The sequence below is a fragment of the Amblyomma maculatum genome, chromosome 1 (assembly GCF_055883805.1).
Source record: "Amblyomma maculatum isolate TAMU_Amacu chromosome 1, ASM5588380v1, whole genome shotgun sequence".
Lineage (NCBI taxonomy): Eukaryota > Metazoa > Arthropoda > Arachnida > Ixodida > Ixodidae > Amblyomma > Amblyomma maculatum.
Window position 1 is genome coordinate 427327474 of NC_139344.1, and position 22916 is coordinate 427350389.

The following is a 22916-nucleotide window of genomic DNA, read 5'->3' on the forward strand; positions in this document are numbered from 1 at the left end:
CTCGAAATTTTCATATATATTGATGGGTGACTGACGCGTCCAGGCCAGGAATACAATCCGACTTGACCCAATTACTATTGGACAAGCGCTGCGTCTGGCCATCTCTGAGAAAAAAAGAAGAGAAAACCCACCCAGACCATTGAGCCGAGGCGAAGCCGAGCGTTTGAACGTTTAAATCATCTGAGTGGAGGCAGAGCGTAATTTGGTATCTGCTTCTGTAAACAATCCCGTCATGATTGCCAAAAGCGCGAAAAGAGCGCTGTCCTTTCATCTTGTCGTCTACGGTCTTTCATAACCTTGTTGTCTTTGTCATATCTTTCCTTGTCTCCTAAGCTCTATGTTTATTAAATCTTTTAAGGAGGCTGTGGGATTACTTCTCGTTTGGATAGCCGGATTTCTTTCCAAATCTTTTAAGGAGGCTGTGGGATTACTTCTCGTTTGGATAGCCGGATTTCTTTCCATATTTGCTTAAACTGCTGGCTCATCCTACTCACTCAATGGCTCGGGCATTCGACTGCTGATCTGAAGTCTTCGAGGTCGAATCCCTGCGCGGTAAGGAGGAGAGCAAAGAGGAGACTTGTCCTGAATAAGGACGAAAGTAGCGGCGGACATGGCAAGAAGTTTTCCTCATTCGTCGGCTATTGTGGCAGCCGAGCTGCTGGTTCTGCTCAACGTGAGGTGGGCATTGTAACTATAGCACTGGCCAGCATGACTGTTTGGCATCACACGTAAGCCCCAGATACGTTTAGACCCAGAATATACCTACCTACTGTAATTTTGAGAAAAAAAAATGTAGCTTTTCTAGTCACTGCATCCTCGCTGCCTTGCCTTGTCCTTACATTAGTGGTCACATAAACGCCGGCAGTCCCGATAAGGCGGTGGCGAATGCATGCCATTAAAAAAAAGCACATCAATCATGATCTGATCGTTTTTTTAGTCTATTATGATCTATACTGCTTGCTTTCCCTGGGAAAGTACCGAGAAATGTTTGACATTAATAAGCAATAATTTTTCGTGACGAGACAAAATGCGATTATATGCTCGTAGACATTCGCATACGAACTGGTCACGCCGTGAATTGAGAATCATAAGATATGCGAACAGTTAACACAAATGCCCCGTCTGCCCCGTGTTCATTGGCAGATGACTGATTCGGCGCTTCAGCAGTTTATCATTGGACCAAAGTTATGGCACTCACATTCAGCGAATCCAGCGAAATGCTTAAAGAGGCGTCATTGCGGTCTATGTAACTTCCCGTAGACCAGTATAAAAAGTTTTAGATTTCCATATCTTTCTTTGCTTGCATTCTACTGAGGTTTGTGAGAATTGGATGGTGTATTAGGCAGTCAATCACATCCATTGTTAAACTCTAAGCTGATGTGCAATTGTTTATGAGAGACACACAGCCCGAACTAAGATGTCTACCCGAATGAGCCATGTTTAAGTCGCTGCAGCTTCATCCGCTTCAGGATCAATTCCGTTGTAGGCTACACATGTCCTGCGACAGGTATCCCATTTACTCATCACGCTAAAGACCCCTCACCACAGATATAAAGGCTCGCTCAATTAAACTAGAATTAGTTGATTGAGAATTGGTGCTAGAATTAGTTGTCTTGTAATGTTTACTGACAATATAATACAATACTGTAATCATTTTATGGTGAAATATAATTAAGTAGAAAGTGGAAGTAAAACAGCATGCCTCTGGTAGCATCTGAATCTACCGCCTCCAAAGTCTGCGTCCGATGCCCTTACGAACTGAGCTACGACTGTTCAATCTTCACATTCTTCGGTAGTGTATATGTACTGTGTGTACAGTTGTTTAAAATTTCGTTTCCTCGTTGCTCATGCTCTGCGGCGATACAGAGCCTAACTCCGGTCCAAAAGCTGATCAAGTACCGAATGAGCTTCTGCAGGGAGAGAAACAGATACAAGTAGGCTGGACGACATTGGATAAAGACTCAAGAAGTTTGCAGCTTCAGCTCGCACTGAAATATGTTTAGAGAAGTTAGAGAAGTCACCGAAGAAGAGAGAAGTTAGAGAAGTCGCAGTTTAGAGAAGGCTGATAGTTTGGAGCACGAACATGACGATTTAGAGGACCACAGTCTACGAAGTAAACTTGTGTCAGGTGTTGAGGAGAAGGCCGATGAATCACATGGAGATCTGGAGGAATCCGTCCTCAACAGCGTCTTCATAGAAAGGCTTGGTGAACCAGTCAGTTGGGTCGAGCGAATACATAGAATTGGGTGAAAATAATATTACTTTAGGCGGTGGTGGCAGTGGTTATTTATTGTATATATAAAAGGAAAGAAAAGATGTTTGCCAGCCCCGGTATCTGCTATCTGATATCTGAAGCACCTGAACTGAGGCGGCGGAAATAAAGGGATAGCGAGGAAAAGGTAGAGGAAATCAAAGAGGTGAGCGATAGGGAGAAAGAAAAGGGTAGGTAAAAATAAAAGAAATATATACACTATGGTACAGTATACAGTAGTTTGCTTGAGGCTCACTCGCAATGTCTTCACTGAGCACTCGGCACGTCGGGCGGGCCTCCGCAATAGCTGTGCGTCCAGGAAACTGTTCACAACGCACGCACTAGCACACTGCACAAAACACTGACGGCTGTCGTAGGCGATCGGCCGTTATTGTGCGAAATAGCACACGCGGAGCGTTTAGTCACAGCGCGCACTATCTGGCGAGGTGAAATATGCGGGTCATCAAGCCCGCCTGTTCGATATACTCACATAGGCTCACGTGTGTTCGCTCGCGGACGCGCGCACTGCCCGGCGGCCACAGGAGCACAGCTGCGCTGTCCGGGATTACCCCCTGCGCTCTGTAAGCCGCCAGCAACTCACGTCGTGGTTCGACTAGCGCGGTGCAGTGCAGTAGAAGATGTTCGAGAGTTTCTACCGCGGCACAGCCGTCACACACGTCACTGGTGGCAAGTCCGTGGCGCATCCGTCGTTCCCCAGGCCACACACATCCAATGCGTGCACGGAGGATCATTGCGCGCTGCAGCCGAGTCAGCGAGCGGCCGCTGACACTGTGAATGCGCTCACCTCTTGCGATGCGTGGGTCAGCAAAATGAATATTTCAAGGAACTGTTTTAAGCTGAAAAATACGAACGCCTCTATTTCTGAGGATTTTTCCGCCACCACAGAAAAAGAAAAGAAAAAGAAAACAGCTGTGGGACAGTGCCACTGCAAACAAAAAGAGTGGTAAAAAAGTGAAGCTTATATATACTAAGCTCAAGACAGGCGATGACTGATTCAAATAGGATGAAGGTGGAACACCCTAATTCAAATTGCCCGGCACAAAAAACACAGTCCTTGAACCGCACACTTGATAATAGGTCTTTCGTATGCGTTCAATTAAACGGGCGGAATATTGTTGGTAAGACTTGACCTGGAAAGTACACTGCTCATTCATTAGACCCGCATTGTATGCTTAACAGAAACCTGGTTGCACACTGGTATCGAGAGCGACGAAATAGTACCCGCAGGCTATAGAAGGCTTCGCAAAGTTAGAAATTCTCGGGGTAGCAGCGTAGCAATTGTTTTCCAAGAGTCTTTGCAAGTAACTATTATGCTTTCCGACATACTTCACATTCAATGCATATCGAAATTAGCATGATTATAGGAGCATTTCATCGCCCACCAGATAGCAACAGAACATTTTTTGGACAACTGAGCGAGTTCTTGTGCACTCCTAATGTTTCTTCTTGCAAAGAAGTGCTTTCTGATGATTTTAATATGCCTTCTGTCAGGTGGAAAGGTGAATTCCTTGAACCTCTATCTGCTACTGCTGAGCTATTTGAAGATTTAATCATTTCATAACTTAATCCAATAATCCAATTAGTGAAAGACCCTACCCGCATTAAAAACGATGCCCAGTCTGTTTTAGATCTTTTCTTTGCTATAGTAGCAGTCTACTTCATCGAAAACTTGTCACGCATATATACGACTGTATATCAGATCACAAGACGATAGTGTTCAGCCCTTCATGCATTCCTACTCGCAGCACCTAGCCTCACACGTGCCAGCGACGTTGATACTTTGGGTTTGCTCGACAGCTCTTTCTCTGCTTTTGTTGTTTTAAGTGAGTCATTCCGACTGCTCGGTTGATGCATTGTGGGTTTTCTTTAAGAACATTGCACTACGTGCATTCAGGATATTGTACTGACTATGAGAAAACGAGTGCAAATTACTAGTCCTTGGATGACTAAACCAGTTATTCGTCTAGAGCGTAACATAAAACAATTAAAAAGGCGAACCCGACTGTCTCCTTCAGCAGCTAACAAAACCAAGCTCTGTGCATTACGTACAGAAGTGAAGGAATGCATTAAGAAAAACAAGGACTACTATTTCAGTGTTACTATGAAGCATTTCCTGCTCATAACACCAGAGTAAATATTTCGCCACTTACCTCCTAAAAGCAAAATAACATACAAACTCTGCATAAAGGGCCAAAATAACATCTCAGTCGCAACAGGTTTTAATAAAACTTTCTCCACTGTATTCAATAGCGATGACGGCAAGAAACCATACTTCTACCGAGTGGCTCATTGTGCGCACAAAAGAAATGTCACTGTTTCCGAAGAGTGCCTTTTGTCGCTTCTGCTTAGCATTGACACTAAAAAATCTCCAGGTCTAATGGCATGACCAAGGCCTTTCTCGTTATGATACGTCGAGTGGTGCAAGTATTTATGTATTATCTTCGACCTGTCATTTTCTAAAGTACATCTTTCCATTGATTGGAAATGGCTCTATAATATAACCATACCAAAAGCAGATAATTCATCACTGCTCTCGTCTTAAAGGGCGAAACCGTTATTACGTAGAAGTTCTAAGGTATTTGAGGATATTATTTACAGCCATTCTCGACGTTCATGAAAAAAAAAATGGTTAACCCCAGGCGACATGGATTCCGAACAGGACGTTCCTATATAACCGCACTTATATAACTCAGTTCTGTTCAGTCGTGTCCGACTCTTCGTGACCCTATGGACCATGTCACGCCACGCTTTCCGGTCTCTCACTTTATTCCTAACACCACATAACTTCATCTGCAGCGATTCGAGGATGCCATCTAATCATCGCGTTCGCTGCCTACCCCTTTTCTGGCGACCCTAAACCTTTCCCAACATCAAATCTTTCTCCAGCGACTCCTCTCTTCTTATCGGATGACCAAAGTAGCTGATCTTTAACTTTAGAATTTTACCCTCCAATGAGCAGTCAGGTTTTATGGTTGACAAACCGACTGATCTGATCTTCTGGCAGTCCAGCACCACAATTCAAACGCGTCAATTCTTCGGTGGTCAGCCTTCTTCACAGTCCAACTCTCGCATCCATACATCACAACTGGGAAGACCATAGCAAGATTTATACGGATATTGTTTGGCAGTCTAATGTCTCTGGTCTTTACTAGGCGGTCAAGGCTAGCCATGGCTCTCTTTCCCAGAAGCAGGCGTCTCCTAATTTCATGGCTGCAGTCTCCTTACGGGGTAATCTTGGAGCCCAAGAATAGAAAATCTGTCACAGCTTCCACTTCTTGTCCCTTGATGCTCCTGGACTTGATATGGCAAGACGCCATGATCGTTGTCTTTTTAATGTTCAGTTTAAGCCCAAACGTCTTACTGTCTTCTTGTACGCGGATCAGAAGTCTTTTGAGTTCCACTTCACTTTTTTGTCATTAAAGTGACATCCGCATATTTAAGGTTGTTGATACGTCTTCCAGCAATCTTCACTCCAGCTGAAGACTCGCCCAGACCGGACTTCCTCATGATACACTCAGCATATAGGTTAAATAGACAGGGCGACAGTATGCAGCCTTGTCTCACTCCTGTCTCAATCGGAAACCAATCAGTAAGACCATGCCCAGCTCTGACTATGGCTTCTTGCCCTTCATACAGGTTCCTGAGGAGACAGATGAGGTGAATTGGAACTCCATCTCTTGGAGAGCTTGCCACAATCTGCTGTGATCTACGCAGTCAAACGCTTTCGAATAATCAATAAAGTAGAAGTAGATGGGTTTTTGGAACTCTCTTACTTTTTCCGTGATCCAGCGAAGATTGGCAATCTGGTCTCTAGTTCCTCTGCCCTTGCAAAATCCAGCTTGGAAGCTCCCAAACCACATATACTGCAGCAGCCTACCTTGGACGATTTTCAACATCACCTTGCTAGCATGCGAAATAAGTGCGATCGTGCGGTAGATCGAACAATATTTGGCACTGCCTTTCATTGGAATGGCGATGTAAACTGACCTCCTGCAATCCTGTGGCCACTGCAGGGTTGTCCAAATTTGCTGACATAATGTATACAGAACGTTAACAGCGTCATGATTGAGGTTTTGAAGCAACTCAGCTGGAATGCCATCAATTCCGCTAGCTTTGTTCTTAGCAAGGCTGGCTAAGGCCATTCAACTTCACTCTTCAGGATGCCCAGCTCGAGATCAGTAATCAAAGCCGTCTTATGTTGGGTTTGCACATCCCAGGAGTAGCCGAGGATTTCTATACAGATCTCTACAGTAGCCAAAGTACTCAGGATCGTAATGAGATTGGCGGTAGGGAAAAACAGGCTGACGTTCCAGCAGTGACGAAGGACGAGGTCAAGGAAGCATTCGAAACTATGAAAAGGAGGAAATCAGCTGGAGAGGATCAGATAACTACAGATTTGTTAAATGACGGTGGGTATATCGTGCTAGAAAAACTGGCCACCCTGTGTACGCAGTGCCTGGTGTCATCGACGGTACCGGAGCCATCGAAGAATGCAAACATTATCCTCATCCATAAGAAAGGGGACTCTAAGGACCTTAAAAGTTACAGACCAATCAGCTTACTGTCTGTTACGTATAAGGCGTTTACTTAGGTAATCGCTAATAGAATCTGGACAACCTTAGACTTCAATCAAACAAACGATCAAGCAGGTTTTCGGAAACGGTACTCTATTATCGATCATATCCATACCATCAACGAGGTGATAAAAAAATGCTCGGAATATAACTAGCCTTTATACATAGCATTCATTGATTACGAAAAAGCATTTGACTCAGTTGAAACATCGGCGGTGATGCAGGCATTGCGAAATGAGGGGCTAGACGAGCCGTACGTGAAAGTGCTGGAAGATATATATAGTGGCTGCACAGCAACCATAGTTCTGCATAAAGAAAGTAACAAAATTCCCATAAAGAAAGGTGTTAGGCAAGGAGACACGATCTCCCCAGTGCTATTCACAGCTTGTTTAAAGGAAGTATTCAGAGACTTGGAATGGGAGCAGTTGGGGATAAGGGTAGATGGAGAATACCTCAGTAATCTGCGATTTACTGATGACATTGCCTTGCTAAGTCACTATGGGGATGAACTGCAAATAATGATCGATGACCTAGACAGGAAAAATAGAAAGGTAGTCTTAAGAATCAATATGCAGAAGACTAAGGTAATGCTCAACAGCCTCGGGAAGGAAGAGCAATTTACGTTAGATAGCGAAGCACTGGAAGTAGTAGGCGAATATGTCTACTTAGGAAAGGTAGTAATCGCAGATCCGGACCATGAAAAGGAAATAACCAGAAGAATAAGATTGCGATGGAGCGCATTTGGCAAGCACTCGCAGATTATGACTAGCAGCTTACCGGTATCGCTGAAGAGGAAAGTATACGACAGTTGCATCTTACCTCTACTCACCTATGGGGCTGAAACGTGGAGGCTAACCAAGAAGGTTCTACTTAAGTTGAGGACAACTCAGAGGACTATGGAACGAAAAATGGTAGGGGTAACATTAAGATAGGAAGCGTGCAGAGTGAGTCAAAGAAATAACTCAAGTTACCGACATTCTAGCGGAAGCTAAGAAGAAATGGACATGGGCAGGACATGTTGTGCGAAGAAAGAATAACCGATGGTCGCTTAGAGTAACGAACTGGATTGCAAGGGTAGGGCAGCAGAGCAGGGGGCGGCAGAAAGTTAGGTGGGCGGATGAGGTTAAGAAGTTCGCAGGGGTCAAGGGGATGCAGCTAGCACAGAAGCGGGTTAATTGAAGAAATATGGGAGAGGACTTCGCCCAGCAGTGGGTATAGTCAGGCTGCTGCTGATGATGATGATACCTGGAAGGCCTTCCAGTTTCCTGCATTTTCCTCAATCGAAGCTTAAATTTGGCAACAAGAAGCTGATGATCGGTGCCACAATCGGCCCGAGGCCTTGTTTTTACTGCTTGTATAGCGCTTTTCCATCTCTGCCGGCAAAGAATATAATAAATCTGACTCCTGTACAGACAGTCCGGTGAAGTCCATGTGTACAGGCGCCTGTTGTGCTGTTGAAATGAGTATTCGCAATGTTCAGGTTGTTTTTTTTTTTGACAAAACTCTACCAGCCTCCGCCCAGCTTGATTTGGCTCACCAAGACCGAACTTGCCTTTAATTCCGGATATTTCTTCACTCCTCAACTTAGAATTCCAGTCTCCCATGAGAAAAAGGACGTCTGATGATAGAGTTATATAACTAGTTCATAATTTTTCTGCAGCGATTGATGTTGAAAGCAAGATCGAAGTATTTCGTAGCTCTTCATTCTGATGATTTAGCAACATGAAAGTCGCTGCGGGATATCGATCCCAAAATGTTCAGTGTCGATTTATGGCTGGCGTGATAAACAGGCTGGAACTCATGGAGGATTCCAAAGTCGGTGGCTATTCTCAAGCTTAAGCAAAAAGAATACGCTATAGTTACTCTCAGGTTGCTTACCCACAGGCTGCGAAACAACAGTTCATCGTTGTTTTTACAGGAGTGCATTAAAGCATGCGTTTAGACGTTTTGCATGAACCAAGCCGGCCTTTACTGGGAAGTTTTACCTGAAATGCCCCAAGAATGAGAATCGCTGAGTGCATGGTCTCGCCCTTTTGAGTTGAGAAAATGCCTGATTGAAGTAGCAGGTCCTTGTGCGGGTAGTGCCAAGAATTGGCGAAGCAAGGCTCTGCGATATAGCCAGACTAGATGCGGCGCAAGTGTAGGGCACTGAACGAAAGTGATGCGAGCACACTGGCCATGCCTGTGACTGACTATTTGCTTCCGTAGTCCAACCGGAGTTGTTTCTGGTTAACATCCCTGCCTTCCGCCCTCCTTTTTTCATCCTCCTCCTCCTGCTTCCGCAGCTACACGTGCTTTAGTCTATAAGAGGTCACCGTCAGATGAATGGACGAAAATTCAGTATTTTGAATACAATGCCTGTTTACGATGCCATCTTTTCCCGAATTGTAATGTAGAGCCAGAATGTTAGGGCTCCATGCGTGATTTATGACCTGAGACTCCTTTGGCCTAGACTCGTTGGGCCGGCATTATGCAGCAGCCTGTGTATACAAAAACTGTAGCGGCTGCGGCTCCTACTGCGCCTTCCCCGATGCGATACCGCAACCGCTACCTCAACACGGAAGAATGGCGAGCCTCGGACGGCCGACACATATGCTTCATCTTCTCGCGTGTCGGACCCATTTCTCGCCATTGCCTTAGCCCTTGGGTTCCGCCACCTCAACCTCGCTCTTATCCTGATCACAGCGTCGACTTCGCGGCACACAACGCCCTCCGTGATACGCCTTCCCGTGACTTTATCTCCCCGTTCCGGCGCACCTCCAGCCACTCGCAGTCCCCTCAGATACGCCGCCCTTGCTCGCCCCAACCTTGCCATTCATTGTCCCCTGACTTCTCTGGCTCTCTTGCGGAAAACTGACCAATGCAGCGCCCGGAGGTGACACTGCATTCTTGGTACAAAAGTCCCGAACCTCCTCTGCTGACCCTCGCTGATGGCCGCAAACATCTAGAAATCTGCGGCGATGGTGTCTCTGTTACCGCCCTCATTGACATTGGCAGCCAAATTTCCGTCCTCAGCTCTTCGTTTGGCCGTCGTCTCAGAAGGTTGTTAATCCTGCCGCTTGATCAGACGTTTGTGTCCTCAATAGAAGCGTCGCTGCCGCTGTAGGACAATACACTGCGCACATGAGCTTTTGCGGTCGCACTACCCCAATGCGCTTCACTGGTATCGACCATTGGCCTCACGATGTGATTCTTGGCATCGATATTTTAACGGCCCAGGCTGCCCTAATTGATTGCAGAAATGCATTATTCGCTTAGACCTTCCTTTCTGCTCCTAACACACTGATATCTAGCCCCGCCCCCGATCCATCGAGTTTCTTCGTTCACCACCGAAGCTCCCATCTATGGTCATTTGGCCTCATGTTCTGGCATTCCTAATGATGAATACGTCACTTGCCCAATCACTGATGTCCTTGACCTTAACGTCACCTTCCCTCACAACGTTGTGACCGTCACGGGTAACCACACCTATCTTTACGTCCTTAACCACAGCCACTCCGTCCAAGTTTTGCCCCATGGCATTGCACTCGCGTACCAGTTTTCCTTGGCTTACTGCTAAGCTGCTGCTCTGGCGTCTTTGCCTCTGTCTGGGATCCTCGTATCGGATTCTTCTCCTTCGACCCTTTATAGTAGCGAAAACCACACTGCGTTAGGTTTTTAAACCGTCGGCGTGGCACCGTGCCACGTGACCGTTTCCTAGCGACTGTCACGTGGTATAGACTGAGAACTGGGCCAGAAGTTGAAGGAGAAAAGAAGAAAAAAGAAGAAAACAAAAGAAGACATATAACTCGGTATTAGGCAGTGGCGAACGACAAGAGCGAGTTGTTAGGACAGAAGGCTCGTTCGAACGTTGTGATGGCGGCACATTAAATCCAGGTGTCCACAAGAAAATTCGCTGCAACACTCACAGCTTTCGCTCTATCACCAGGATCAAGCAACGCTTAAACCCTCACAGCTTTCTCTCAATTACCAGGATCGAACTATGCGTAAAACCTCATAATTTCCCCCCCCCCCCATCATAGGCGCGGTTTTCTACTACTTTCTACTTCTACTTCCGCCGCTTCAATCGAAACTTCGCAGACATAGCACGTCCTCTTTTATTCCCTTCTGCAGAAAAACGTGAATTTCTTGTGAGGCCGTGCGTAAGCTCATGCCTTCACGACGCTTATTTCCGCCCTCACCGCTACCCATCTCCAGGCGCATTTTGACCTGTTTACTCCTAGAGAACTGCGTACCGACGCTCTGGCCATGGTATTGGCGTCATCCTTGCTCAATACCATGCAGCACGACCACTCTTGAGTGATTGCCAGCTGCCTGTTATCTCCGTCCGAGCGCAACTACTGCATTACAGAGCGCGAATGCCGCGCACTTGTTTGGGCATTGACCAAATTCCGTTCTTATTTGTTTAGGAGGCCCTTCAGCGCAGTGACGAAGCATCATACCTTGTGTTGGCTAACCTCAGTTAGGACCCTACCAGCCGCTTAGGCCACTAGGACTTCCGATAACAAGAGTACATGTTTACTGTTGTGTTCAAGTCAGGCCTCCTGCATCAAGACTTCGTCGGGCCTTCCGAACTGCCTGACCTACTGCCAACAACTGCGTTTTGTCCACCTGAAGACTTTTCTCCACATGGGCATTGAACAGAGTCGTCACCCTTCCTTGCGCCCCATTATTCATCGCCTGCGCAATACAGCTTCGACCCGTCCGTCAGTATGTTTGTGTTGCGTAACGGGACATTATACCGACGCAATATACGCCTAAGTGGTGTAGACCTTTTGGTTGTTGTCCCGACTCATCTGTGCTTACAGTTCTTGCGCACCGTCCTGACACCATACAGCAAGGCGCCTGGGAGTGTCAAACACGTACTACAATGTTCCATGACGATTCCACTGGCCTAGACTTTACCGCTCTGTTCATCGCTATGTGGTCGCTTGTTAAATTGTTCCAGCGCAGGAAGACTTCTTCCCTTCAGCCTAGTGGATAACCACTCGCAGCTTCGACTGAGCCGGTTTTCGTGTTGGTCTCGACCTGCTTGGGCCATTTCCCACATCGATTTTTGAGAACAAATGGAGTGCTGTGGAGACCGACTACGCCACACGGTATGCCATAACGAGAGCCTCACCAGTTTTGTCCTCTTGCTTCATGGTGCTCCTCTTCAACTGCTCACTGATCGCGGTCAGTGCTTTCTTACTCAAGTTGTTTATGACCTTCTCTGCTCGTGCGCAAATCGTCATAAGTTTACAACGACTTATCGTTTACAAACAAACGGTCTCTTGAAGGTTCCTCTGCAGTTACGTTTCTGATGCCATCGCCCGCGTTGATGCCACTCGCCATACTGCTCGACACTGGCATGGCGCGTCTGAGCGCCATGCCGGTGTCGCTGAGACGCACCTTCACCACCACGCAGTCCATTACTCTCCTGGATCCCTCGTACTATCCTAGTAACCGGTCCGACATGTGGACATGTGCTAGAAACTGCTGCCTCTCTAAGTGGACCCTTACCGCGTCTTGCGGCAAATACTTGTTGTCACCTGTGAGGTCTTACCTGTGCACCCCATGTCACCTTCCACAATCCTTCATCAAGAAGTATTTCATGTCTCCCGTTTTAAAGCCTATAATTTGCATTCACCTGTATAGTATACGCACTGGGACTGTGCTTATCTTGCGAGGGTGGGGAGTATTGTTGCGGAACGCAGTCTCGGAGATGAAGAAGGGCTGCAGTAGTGAAGAACGGCGACGTTGAAGCTAGGCTCTGTTTGTCCTGCGAGTGCGTCCCTGACGTCGAACTGTTGTGGCTACGTCAAAGTTTGCCTCTTACCAATATGTTCAAGAGGTTTATTAAATATCAATACCAACACACTTTTGCGAAATCCTTTCAGTGTTCCCATAGCGTCAATTTTAAGTCGATAATTGCTGATATGATGCAAAGCCATTACATATAAAAAATGCGTCACTCATGAGATCAGTCTCATCTTAAAAGAAAGGGCAAATTTGAGGTCCTTTTTCATTGTGCATCACCTATAAGCAGCATGGTACAGCAATACTTAGCGCCAAAGGACGATCACCGTGGTTTTTGCATCTCTGTTTGTCCTGCGAGTGCGTCCCTGACGTCGAACTGTTGTGTCTACGTCAAAGTTTGCCTGAAGTAGTCTGTAATGACATCGTTTAAACATTTATGATTGCGGTGGCTGAGGTTATTTTTCCCGCAATTCTTACGAAACAAGTTTTGCTCATAGTTTTAGATGAGAAATGTTCTCAAGGACGCTTGTGTTTTTGCAGCAGCATCATTTGCACCGGTGTTCTTTTGGATTAATGGCAGTGCTGATGCATTCCCCACGCGTTCGACTTGCAGCTAAATTGGTTATGGCGTAATGCTCTGTTTTCTCGTGGAGTTGAAGTTTTCGGTTTTTCTTCTTCAGATCCTGCCGTATTACATTAACAATTACCTCGTGAATATACCAGGATTCGTCGGTCTCTTCATGGCTGGTGTAGTCAGCGCTGCGACAAGGTAACAGCACTGAAGGCGTTGCGCATTCGAGTTGCTGCAGTATACGCCCACTATGACTTCTTGAAACTTACATCTCAACTACATGATCAGAATATAAGAATGGAGATGTGCCTTTATTAGGGGTTTCATTATTGTACCATAAATGTACCATAATCAGCTTGAGTTTAATTTATTGTTTGGTAGGATGGTGCGACACTCCCGCAATATATGTTCATAACGCAGTTTCTAGAGTTAAAATAAAGTCTAAAAAGTATAAAAAGGATGAGCGTTGGTCTTCAGCTGCTGACCTAGCTCGCCTTTAGTAGGCTGTATGACGCGCTATGTGTCAGTGTAATTTTATCTGTATGTTCCGTAAATCCGTTATGTGTTGTAAGCACCAGATGTCGCAATAGAATGCACCATTCGTGATCCCTTCATGAGATGGTTAGAGCTTTGAGTTTACGCAGATGCAATTATATCAAATTTTGTGGTCCTTGATGAGCCTAGGTAATAAAAAAAGGGTAAAGAAAAGCATGCGAATTCTATTTTCGTGTACTGCTCTGCATCGTTGCTATCGCTGTGTAGTCGCATGATTAAAGCTGTGTTTACAGAAATGTGAAGCATTTAACATACTTTTTCAGCACAATATCGTCCGCTATTAACTCTCAAGCAGCCGTCTTATATGTTGACGTGATTTCTCGCCGGTACAAGAAAGCAGAAGAGCATACGCTATTGGTCACACGTGTCACAGGTAGGTTGAGGTGAGCGCTCACGCTAAAATACCACTACTAGCCCTGTCGTATATGGCGCCTGGTTTTCCTCAAGTTACTCACTATCCCCATATGCGCTGTCGTGCTTGTAAACAAGATTCGAACGTCCTTTGAAGCAAGAAAAGTATTGCACTTAAATCCACTGCACAAGAGTCAAATCCCCTACATACGACAACATAACTGATTTGAAAAAAAGAAAAAAACGAGCGAAGCGTTTTACACAGTTTCGAGTAAACACCTGCTCCATTAAAAGCCTGCTATTGTTCCATGCAGAGAAAAGTTAAAAACTACAGACGTGCACTCATGTCGTCTTGAGTAAAGAAATGCGAAATCATTTCGAGTTCTGTCGCGGCTGCTGGTTTCGCCCGACACAGCACTCGCGCGCATCGCGCTCATTCGTCCACATGACGTATGCGTATGGCGCATTTACTTAGGTTAGATTAAATGAAGAGCGGCGTACACGGAACTTAATGGAGATGACGTTGTTGACTGCGTCGCGCGACAGTGTTGCAGTTTTACCCGAGGCGTGAGAGGCTCTGGCGAGAATGTAGTTTTCGTGCCGTGTCCACAGAAGCTGATTGGTTCGTTCTAGGGCAGGCAGGAAGGTGAGTCACGGCTATAGATTTTTATCTATGGGCAGTTCGTGTGGACACGCCCTGTCCACAATTCCTGTCCACACCCCACATGAGACAGGAGCAAATGCTTTCGCATTAGAACAAAAGAGACAGGTTGCAGAGATCGCTAGAACATTTACTGCTCAACAGAAGGCAGCTTGTAGTAATAGTGCTTCGAACATTGGCGACCCTGCTCCTCTTGCATTGGATTTGGACCTCTGTAATGTGTCTTTTTGAAAGTATTTTAAAAGGTAACCTTATTCGCAGTATATTGCACTGACTAGCACTTAACAATATAATTTAGTTGTTCGGCCCTTCTTACTCAAAAACGTACGCTTGTCATCGCATGGCCAGCATATGTTGTATAGCGGCCACTGCACGCAGTCTAAGTACAACTACCACATTAAATGGACTATGAAGTGTTCATAGTACACAAAGCTTGTGCAAGTACCCCTGTATGAAAGCGCTGAGACAGAAGAAGGAGAGTCTTCACAAGAGCTTGGGTATTTGCGTACGTTGTAACTACCCTTTGTGATCACCACAAACTGCGTGCGCAATGAGTACTCAAAATGGAGCAAGAAATCTTTTGAGCTACTACCTCTGTATTTGTAGTCAACAAATTATAGTGCGAAGGCATGAGAAGTTGCAGTTTAAGCTTTATATGTGGCTACATATAGGAACCACAGCGTCAAGTAGTGAATGTTTAACTATTGCCTCTGCCATAATGTTCGGCGGAACGGTTCAGTTTGTCGTGGAGACATGGGTTTGGGGTGTCAACCGGAAGCTGCTATGTTTTACCCTCCGTAGCTATTGTTATACCTTACTTAAACATTGTTTGGTAGTGGGATAACCGAAAAAGAGCTTTCAAGAGTCTTGGTCAATGGCGGTGAGTGTATGAGCGCGTTGGCACTAATAAAGCAGAAATTTAGCAGCGTAGGCATATTCACATAGGAAAAGCGTCATGCAGCATTTCGGCTGTCATGTATGAAAGTGCTAAAGACTCAAGTGCGCCCGGGTGCAACCGCTGTCACTAAACATTTCACGGGTCTAAAATAAATGAGGCTTCAGCAAGTCTCGGAGATTTAAAGATGTAGTCATGGACAATGTATAGAGATGAGTTTTACGTCCCCGTTAGCTCATAGTACGCAAACGCGTATATATATCAGAAGTGTATGTCAAGAAAAATTTGTTTTATTTCCAGTATATCATCGATATAATTTTTCTTATGTTTTATCTGCATCTCTTGCAGCCCTAATTTTGGGTATTATAATGACAATTTACAGTACATTATGCATATATATGGGATCCCTAACTAGGGTAAGTGCAACTGTTGCTGGCAAGTTTTACAAGCCCAATACGTTTATGCTAGATGCTGTTCTTTGTGTGCACAGCTTTCTCGCGTCAAAATATTACAAGCTGAAGCTAACAATCGAAGGTTTGCACATGCCCCCGTATTCAGTTACTCTTGAAATTGTTGCTCATTTGCATATCTGCTCGGACATTCAAGCAATACGAATGCTGTATTACCACCCAAGGACAGTGCTGTGGGTTCCATCTGCTCGACAGACGACGCATAGAGACTACTCGAGTTTTTAAGTAACATTTGTTTTGTTGTAGGAGCTCAACGAACACTCTCTTTCGCATGGAAAACAATGCCGCGTGAACGCCCTCAAATATCATTTATACATGTGCTTTCTTTTTTAGTAACCTTCACAGAAAATACTTTTCATCCGGAAACAGTGTTTTAAACGCATTCTTTAAAAAAATACTGCTATTTTCTATACGCACAGACAATAAACGTCACTTTATAAAGAGAGGAAATCAGCAATGATGAATCCGGATAGAGTTACATTCGTTGTTTTGGCTGCTTCTTGTGATAACTAAATCATCGCTGCGCCAAGAAGTATGCTCTATGTTATTGACGTGCTCAAATATACATGAAAAGTGCATATGGAGTTAAACAGACTATATTTATCCATGCAGTGGCAGAGATGGCTCTTCACATGAGGGTGACCGTATCTGGCCTTTGTAGTGCTCACGAGGTGTGGACCTTATTAGAAAGTCCAAGGAGCAATTACTTGTAATCCACGACAACTTGTAACGGTTACTTTCTCGGACGAACCCTACGTCTAGCTCGTGTCAAGCAAACGCTGTTGCAATTCGCCTTAGTAAGCTTTGTATAAATAACTGACAGCGTGCTTTTTCTGCAGATTATACTCATGATATACAGTGCTGTCACTGCGCCGTTTGTTGGATTGTGCATCCTGGCTGTGCTGTTTCCTTTTGTCCATTCTAAGGTAGGTATGCATGACACGAGCCGCTTTCACCTAGTCTTGCAATTTTGCCAGTGTGGGAAGCCTTGGTAATCGTTTGCGATTGTAGTATAATGTTTGTAGATCTATCGCGGAAATACAATAGTGGAGCCAGGTATGCACGTATACTGCTAGGCGCGTGACACGAGATTAATTTCAGTGTGTAAAAGTTGCTAGACCCACGCCAGGAATGCTTGTGCCAGAGTCATTCAATATGACAGGTATTGAAGGACTCTGCTGCTAACTTTCGACGTGATAGCGCGAAGGCCCCGGCTCCAGTTTGCAAGAAAATTTTAGGTCGGTGTTTGCATTGTCGGCGTTAGCGTTCTGAACGAAAATCATAAGCATGTGTCGGAAAGTTCGCAGGCAACATGGCCGTGCACTGATTTGTTGGCGGCTTGTGTGACGTCAAGCGGCTACGTCAGGTGTGCGAGCTGATATGAGCGGACAAGTTGGGTGGCTCCTTTAGGGGCCGGAGCATTCGGGCCAATTGGATTATGAATCACACGTAGACACTTTCCTGCCGGTTTAGTTTAAGCAAAGCTCTTTATTTTACTCCTAATGTGGTAGTTTACGACTGTATCGGAACCAGCGCGTGTGAGAAAATAGAAACATAAATATGAAATTTAGTGCTTACCTAGTTGTAATAATCATGCACGTGAATCGCAGTCCTTGAGGGGAGCCGCCCACGGTGCGTATATGTCCTGTATTTTTTTTTCTCCACACCTATACACACGTTAAATACGCACCTTGATGCGCACTTGCTTCGATAAGCGATGTCTTAAGCGGTGTAATCAGTGGAAAGAATTTGGATTGATTGGTAATAGTTATGGTTGATTATATAAGGACAATAACTTTTGAATGCAGGGAGCTGGTGTGGCAACCCTTATTACAATCACGTACCAGCTTTGGAACATGGCGGAAACGATTCGAAACAGAGAGAGGCCGACAAGAATGCCGGTGTCAGTGAACTACTGCCCTACTAATCTTACTACGACTCCTTCAATTTCAAACACCAGTTTCGCGGCAGCAAACATGGGGTAAGTCGTCATTTTAGTCCGATCCATGGAGTAAGATAAGACATGAGCGCCGACTCTGGCGCGCTGCAATGCATTCGGCGTAGACCGATTTCGCTACACGAACGCCGAGCCCGCGTCCGGCGCTCAGCTTCGGACTGTGGTCTCTTCCTCCGCTCCCCTTTCCTCGCCGATGCTGCTTTGCACATGCTTTTCTTCTGTCTCTATCCTCCTCACAGAAAGAGACAAATTGGTGCGTCGCCTATCGACAGTGTAGCGAAACAAAATGCCCCCGAGCTCGATCCAGGCGACCGCGCTAGCGTACAACAGGCGGAGAGCAGACAGGGTGGTAGCTTTGCACGTCGTCTGCTAGCCGGATAATGTGCAAGTGGAATTGTTGTCATCATTGCGCGTACGCCAGACTGCATCTTTTTTTTTACAGATAAAACTTTAAGATAAGCTCCATCAGTGTCGTGTTTTGTCGGCTGTACATTCTCTTGATAATGAGTCGACAGGGGCATACAGACGGCAAACCGCGCAGCGAGATAACCAGTACGCGGACGGTACGGCACGCAGCATGGCATACGTGGGAGGAGCGCAAGCTGTGCACTGAGTGTTTTTATACATGCGGATGGTAGGGCAGGCGATGAACAGTTTAGTCGTTGACTGTAATTCAGGGTACGGCGAAGGAAACGAAAAAGTCCACTTGTTTAGGCTGCCAACTGATTCCAAACTTTTCGAGGTGTGGAAGTAGAACATTCCTCAGACTGGCCGAGAATTAAATGAAAAGCTGTGCGCGAAATTGCAACGATGAATTTCTTTTCCTATAATACTGCCTATAAAGGAAATGTATAACTTGATGAAGAAAAATGGGCCTCACCTAGTCAAGGACGCAATTCCCACCGCATTTCACATAAATCAAGAACCCAAAGCTGTTGTGCGTTCAGCATTACGGGAAAACATGAAATAGCCTTTGTAGCGCACAAAAAAATTAGCCTATTAAATTCTCCTAGCTACTCGCTGTCCTTGTATGATAAATGAATGTCAGTGCGCACTGTAGTGGCCGGTTTCTTTTTTGGAATAAAGTTCTAAAATATTCGTAGTAGCTATGAATCTGCATTAAAGTACTTATGTCCCAGTGTGTGTTTACACGGCCTTGGCTACATGGCTGAAAAACTGCTCTCTTATGCCACGAGACTTACGTTCAGTCATTTACAGCCTTACCAAGTTATTCGCACCGCGGTGAACTATCCTTCTGCCACCAAGGGTGCATCTACAACGTTGAGGCGTGGGAATTTATTAAACACGCAGATTATGTGCTCGCTGTGCGATGTCAGCGCACATTCAAGAGCCCTCTAGGTGACCGAAATTGATCCAAAATCATCCCCTTCATCTACTGTTCCCCTATGGGAACACGCCTTGTGAACTATGTGAACTTGACATCACGTACCGTGTTTCGCATCGTAATACTCACAACGCTGCCATCCACACAACACCAGAGAAAACACAGAAACGTGAAACGCGCTGTCTCTATTGGGATCTTCGCATTTAGGAAGGAGTCAGCGGAACGCGGCAGGTGAACTTTATGAAGCAGCCGAGCGCAATGCGACTGAAAGACATATATGCCAGCGATGAAGCAGGCAACATACGACACTTCAGTGCAGCTTTAAGATGCAGACAATGCGATTTCAATGAATATGTTCAAACGGCGATGCAGGCGATACGCAAGTGCAGCGACAGGGAGCAGACGACAGACGCAGCGGCAGCAGAGAACCGTCGGGGCGGTGGTTCGGCGGCGGCACGCTTCAACAGCGTCAGTGATGGAGTCGATGACAATTCCTAGCGCCATCTATCGGATCCGCCACCAAGTTTTCTCCGATGCAGCAAAATTTCGCCCTTCTCAAAAGCGGAGTCGGCGCTCCTGTCTACCTTCCTCCGTGGTTCGATGTATTAGAACAAATCTTCAAAGTCGGTAGCCATAATGCTGCGCTGAACTGGGTGACATCAGAAATCGCGTCCTTAGGACGTGCTTTTTGTACGAAGAAATTAAAACTGAGGGCATATCAATTCGATTAAAATGAAGGAGGTTCGAAAGCATACGCCTTTTTGACTTCCGCCTAATTATTAATAAGGAAAAGATTGCAGACACATTTGGGGCTTATATTGTTGCGAAGAAGAAGATCGGCAGTGGCTTGAGGGCTCTAGGCCAGACATTAAATCATCGTTCATCCTGTCACCATGTTGTACCATCTCTTTGCTTGTCACCAAGTAACATTTTGGTGGAGGTGCGGGGTGGGTCATCCCCATCCTCGCCTTGGAGCATCGACGCCATCTGTAAGCAGGACCATCGACCGAGGGCCCTAGGACATCGAAGAGCAGCTTCGCCCCAGTGTTTCCTGGCCAGACCCGACCAACTACCACCGCCCAGCCCGGATCTGAAGACAAGAACAGACAGACCAACCAGAACCGAGACGATGGACCCGAAAGACCCGAAGGAGCCAAAGGAATCTGATATGTGCACGCAACCCCCGCCCAGCCGCTCGTCGTGACCTCGAGCCATCGGTCCCATGGACTCTGGTGACGGATGATTGAACAGCTCTAGAGGAGGCGGATCACCCAAGCATACTCGTGTTCATCGTCATCGTGGTGGCAAGCGCATCCTTCTCTTCTATCTTTTCTTGAACATCTACACCATCACGTCACCATCGACTTCAACGAAACGATCGGGACGATCGCTTGGTGGCCCTGGGAATGTTGCGAAGAAGATCGGCAGTGGCATGAGAGGAGCCCTCGCGCTAGGCCAGGCATTAAATCATCGTTCATCCTGTCGCCATGTTGTGCCGTCTCTTTGCTTGTCACCGTGTAACAATATCACCCGCCGTTATTTGCACACGCATGACTGTGCTCACGTGTTGCCACCTATATCCAGTATTTGCCATGATGTGCCAAGTGATTTTTAATCTGTATGCTGAGACATTTTAACTCATACTTAGTTTTGCTGGGTCATTGTTACCTATTTGCAAATTTCTGAGTTACTGCTAGGCATCATTACTTTATATTGCCAGGGGGCGCTCGGAGTGAAAACGACGTTGAAGTGAATCGGCTCCGGACTCGCAGGACGTACCTAAACCTTGGACCGTGTAATTCCACCTGTACCGGTTCTGTTAACCTAGCCCCAGTCGCCAACACCATGACAAATCTGGTGGAGGTGCGGGGTATCGATCCCCGTACCCCTACGCTAAGCAGGAGTGCTGGTCATATATTCGAGGAAACGCCTGTTCACCGCACTAGCCGCAGGCAACGAGGCCTACCACCTGCGTTTTCCCCCTCGGGCATGACTACCAGTAGCCACGACGTCTTCGCAATGCTTGGCGCGACCCCCCCCCCCTACGTGACGTTTCAGAACCCCCGCGTCCCAAAGACCTCTCACGGGGACACCTACGAAGACGTCGACGACTGGTTGCAGCACTACGAAAGGGTAGCTACATTCAACCTCTGGGATGACGCCGCACGGCTTCGAAATGTATACTTCAGCCAATTGGATGGCGCTCGGAGCTGATTCGAGAACCATGAAGAGCAGCTGTCTTCTTGGAGTGAGCTCAAAAGTTATCTTGCGGCAACTTACGGAAGCTCAGATCGCCGCGAACGGGCCGAACGCGCTCTACAATCTCGGATCCAAATGCCTAACGAAACCGTCGCGGCGTATATCGAAGACATGACGCGCCTGTTTAAGCGTGCGGAACCTACGATGTCCGAGGACAAAAAGCTGCGCTACCTCATGCGTGGCAGCTTTTCGCTGGCCTGGTGCGCAGCCCGCCGAAAACTGTCGCAGAATTCCTTGCGGAAACATCCACTATAGAGAAAGCGAAAGAAAGAGAGCGAGCTTCGGCACAGGATCGCACCATCCACGCCGTCTCCGTCTCTGCTGAGTTCCCATCGCATAGCATGGACACATCGGCGCTACGGGAGCTCATACGTTGCATTGTGCGCGACGAACTTCGACTGATGTATGGCACATCTCAACCATGCAGCTCCTGCCTCCATTGCGAGCGTTGTCCGCGACGAGGGGCAGCAAGCGCTCCGGCCTCCATTTCCAACCGGTGAACCTCGCCCTACTCCTCCTCTTACACCACCTAAGTGTCACCGCCCCACGTACTCCCAGGTGCTGCAATACTCTCCGCCCTCGTCGCCGTGCCTGATTCCTGCGAACATAGCTGAGCCGAAAACAGCAGCCCCCGTGATCCAGTACATCACAGATTCTCGACCGCCTACGCGGAAAGCAGACGAGTGGCGTACCCCCGACCGACGGCCGTTATGCTCTCACTGCGGCGAAATGGGTCATGTCTATCGGCGCTGTCCCTACCGTCGACTGGGTCTCGAAGGGTCTTCCGCTGATTCTTCGCGGCCTCGCTACCTCGAGCCGTTGAAGATTTCGTCAATGATCAGCGCCAGATTGTTCAGTCTCGTCTGCGACAATCTAGATCACCGTCACCCAGGGCTCGCTCGTCGCCATCTGCTACGAGTTCCTCATGGACAGCGCAGGGCCGATCGCCCAGTCCCCAGAGGGAAAACTGAAATCAGCGACCTTTGGGGGTAGGCTCGCTAAACATCGCGGCGCGGGAGACCCCCCATTGATGCGGACAACGGAAAGACTACGCATCGACATTGGAAAAGTCCGCGGTTACCGATCATAACGCCGCCTTGACGCCACCACGACGCACGTGCAACCACAATGAATTGCCGGTGGAACCGACAAAAAAACGACGCACCCGCAACGACGACGAATTGCTGGTGGGACATATGACGCAACAGCGCACCCGCAACGACGATGAATTGTCGGTGGAACGGATGCTGCAACAACGCACCTGCAA

At 46.8% G+C, this 22916-nt stretch overlaps 1 protein-coding gene across 1 annotated transcript in view; it reads left to right on the plus strand.

Annotated features, from left to right (window-relative positions):
* LOC146209317 (sodium-coupled monocarboxylate transporter 2-like) overlaps nt 1–22916 on the plus strand; it is a 76791-nt gene that overhangs the window by 35149 nt on the left and 18726 nt on the right. Inside the window, exons 8-13 of the mRNA XM_084587385.1 lie at nt 13266–13354; nt 13975–14084; nt 15967–16034; nt 16928–17014; nt 17897–18058; nt 18969–18982. Of these exons, the coding sequence (XP_084443511.1) occupies nt 13266–13354; nt 13975–14084; nt 15967–16034; nt 16928–17014; nt 17897–18058; nt 18969–18982 (530 nt within the window). The remainder of the gene's footprint in view (nt 1–13265; nt 13355–13974; nt 14085–15966; nt 16035–16927; nt 17015–17896; nt 18059–18968; nt 18983–22916) is intronic.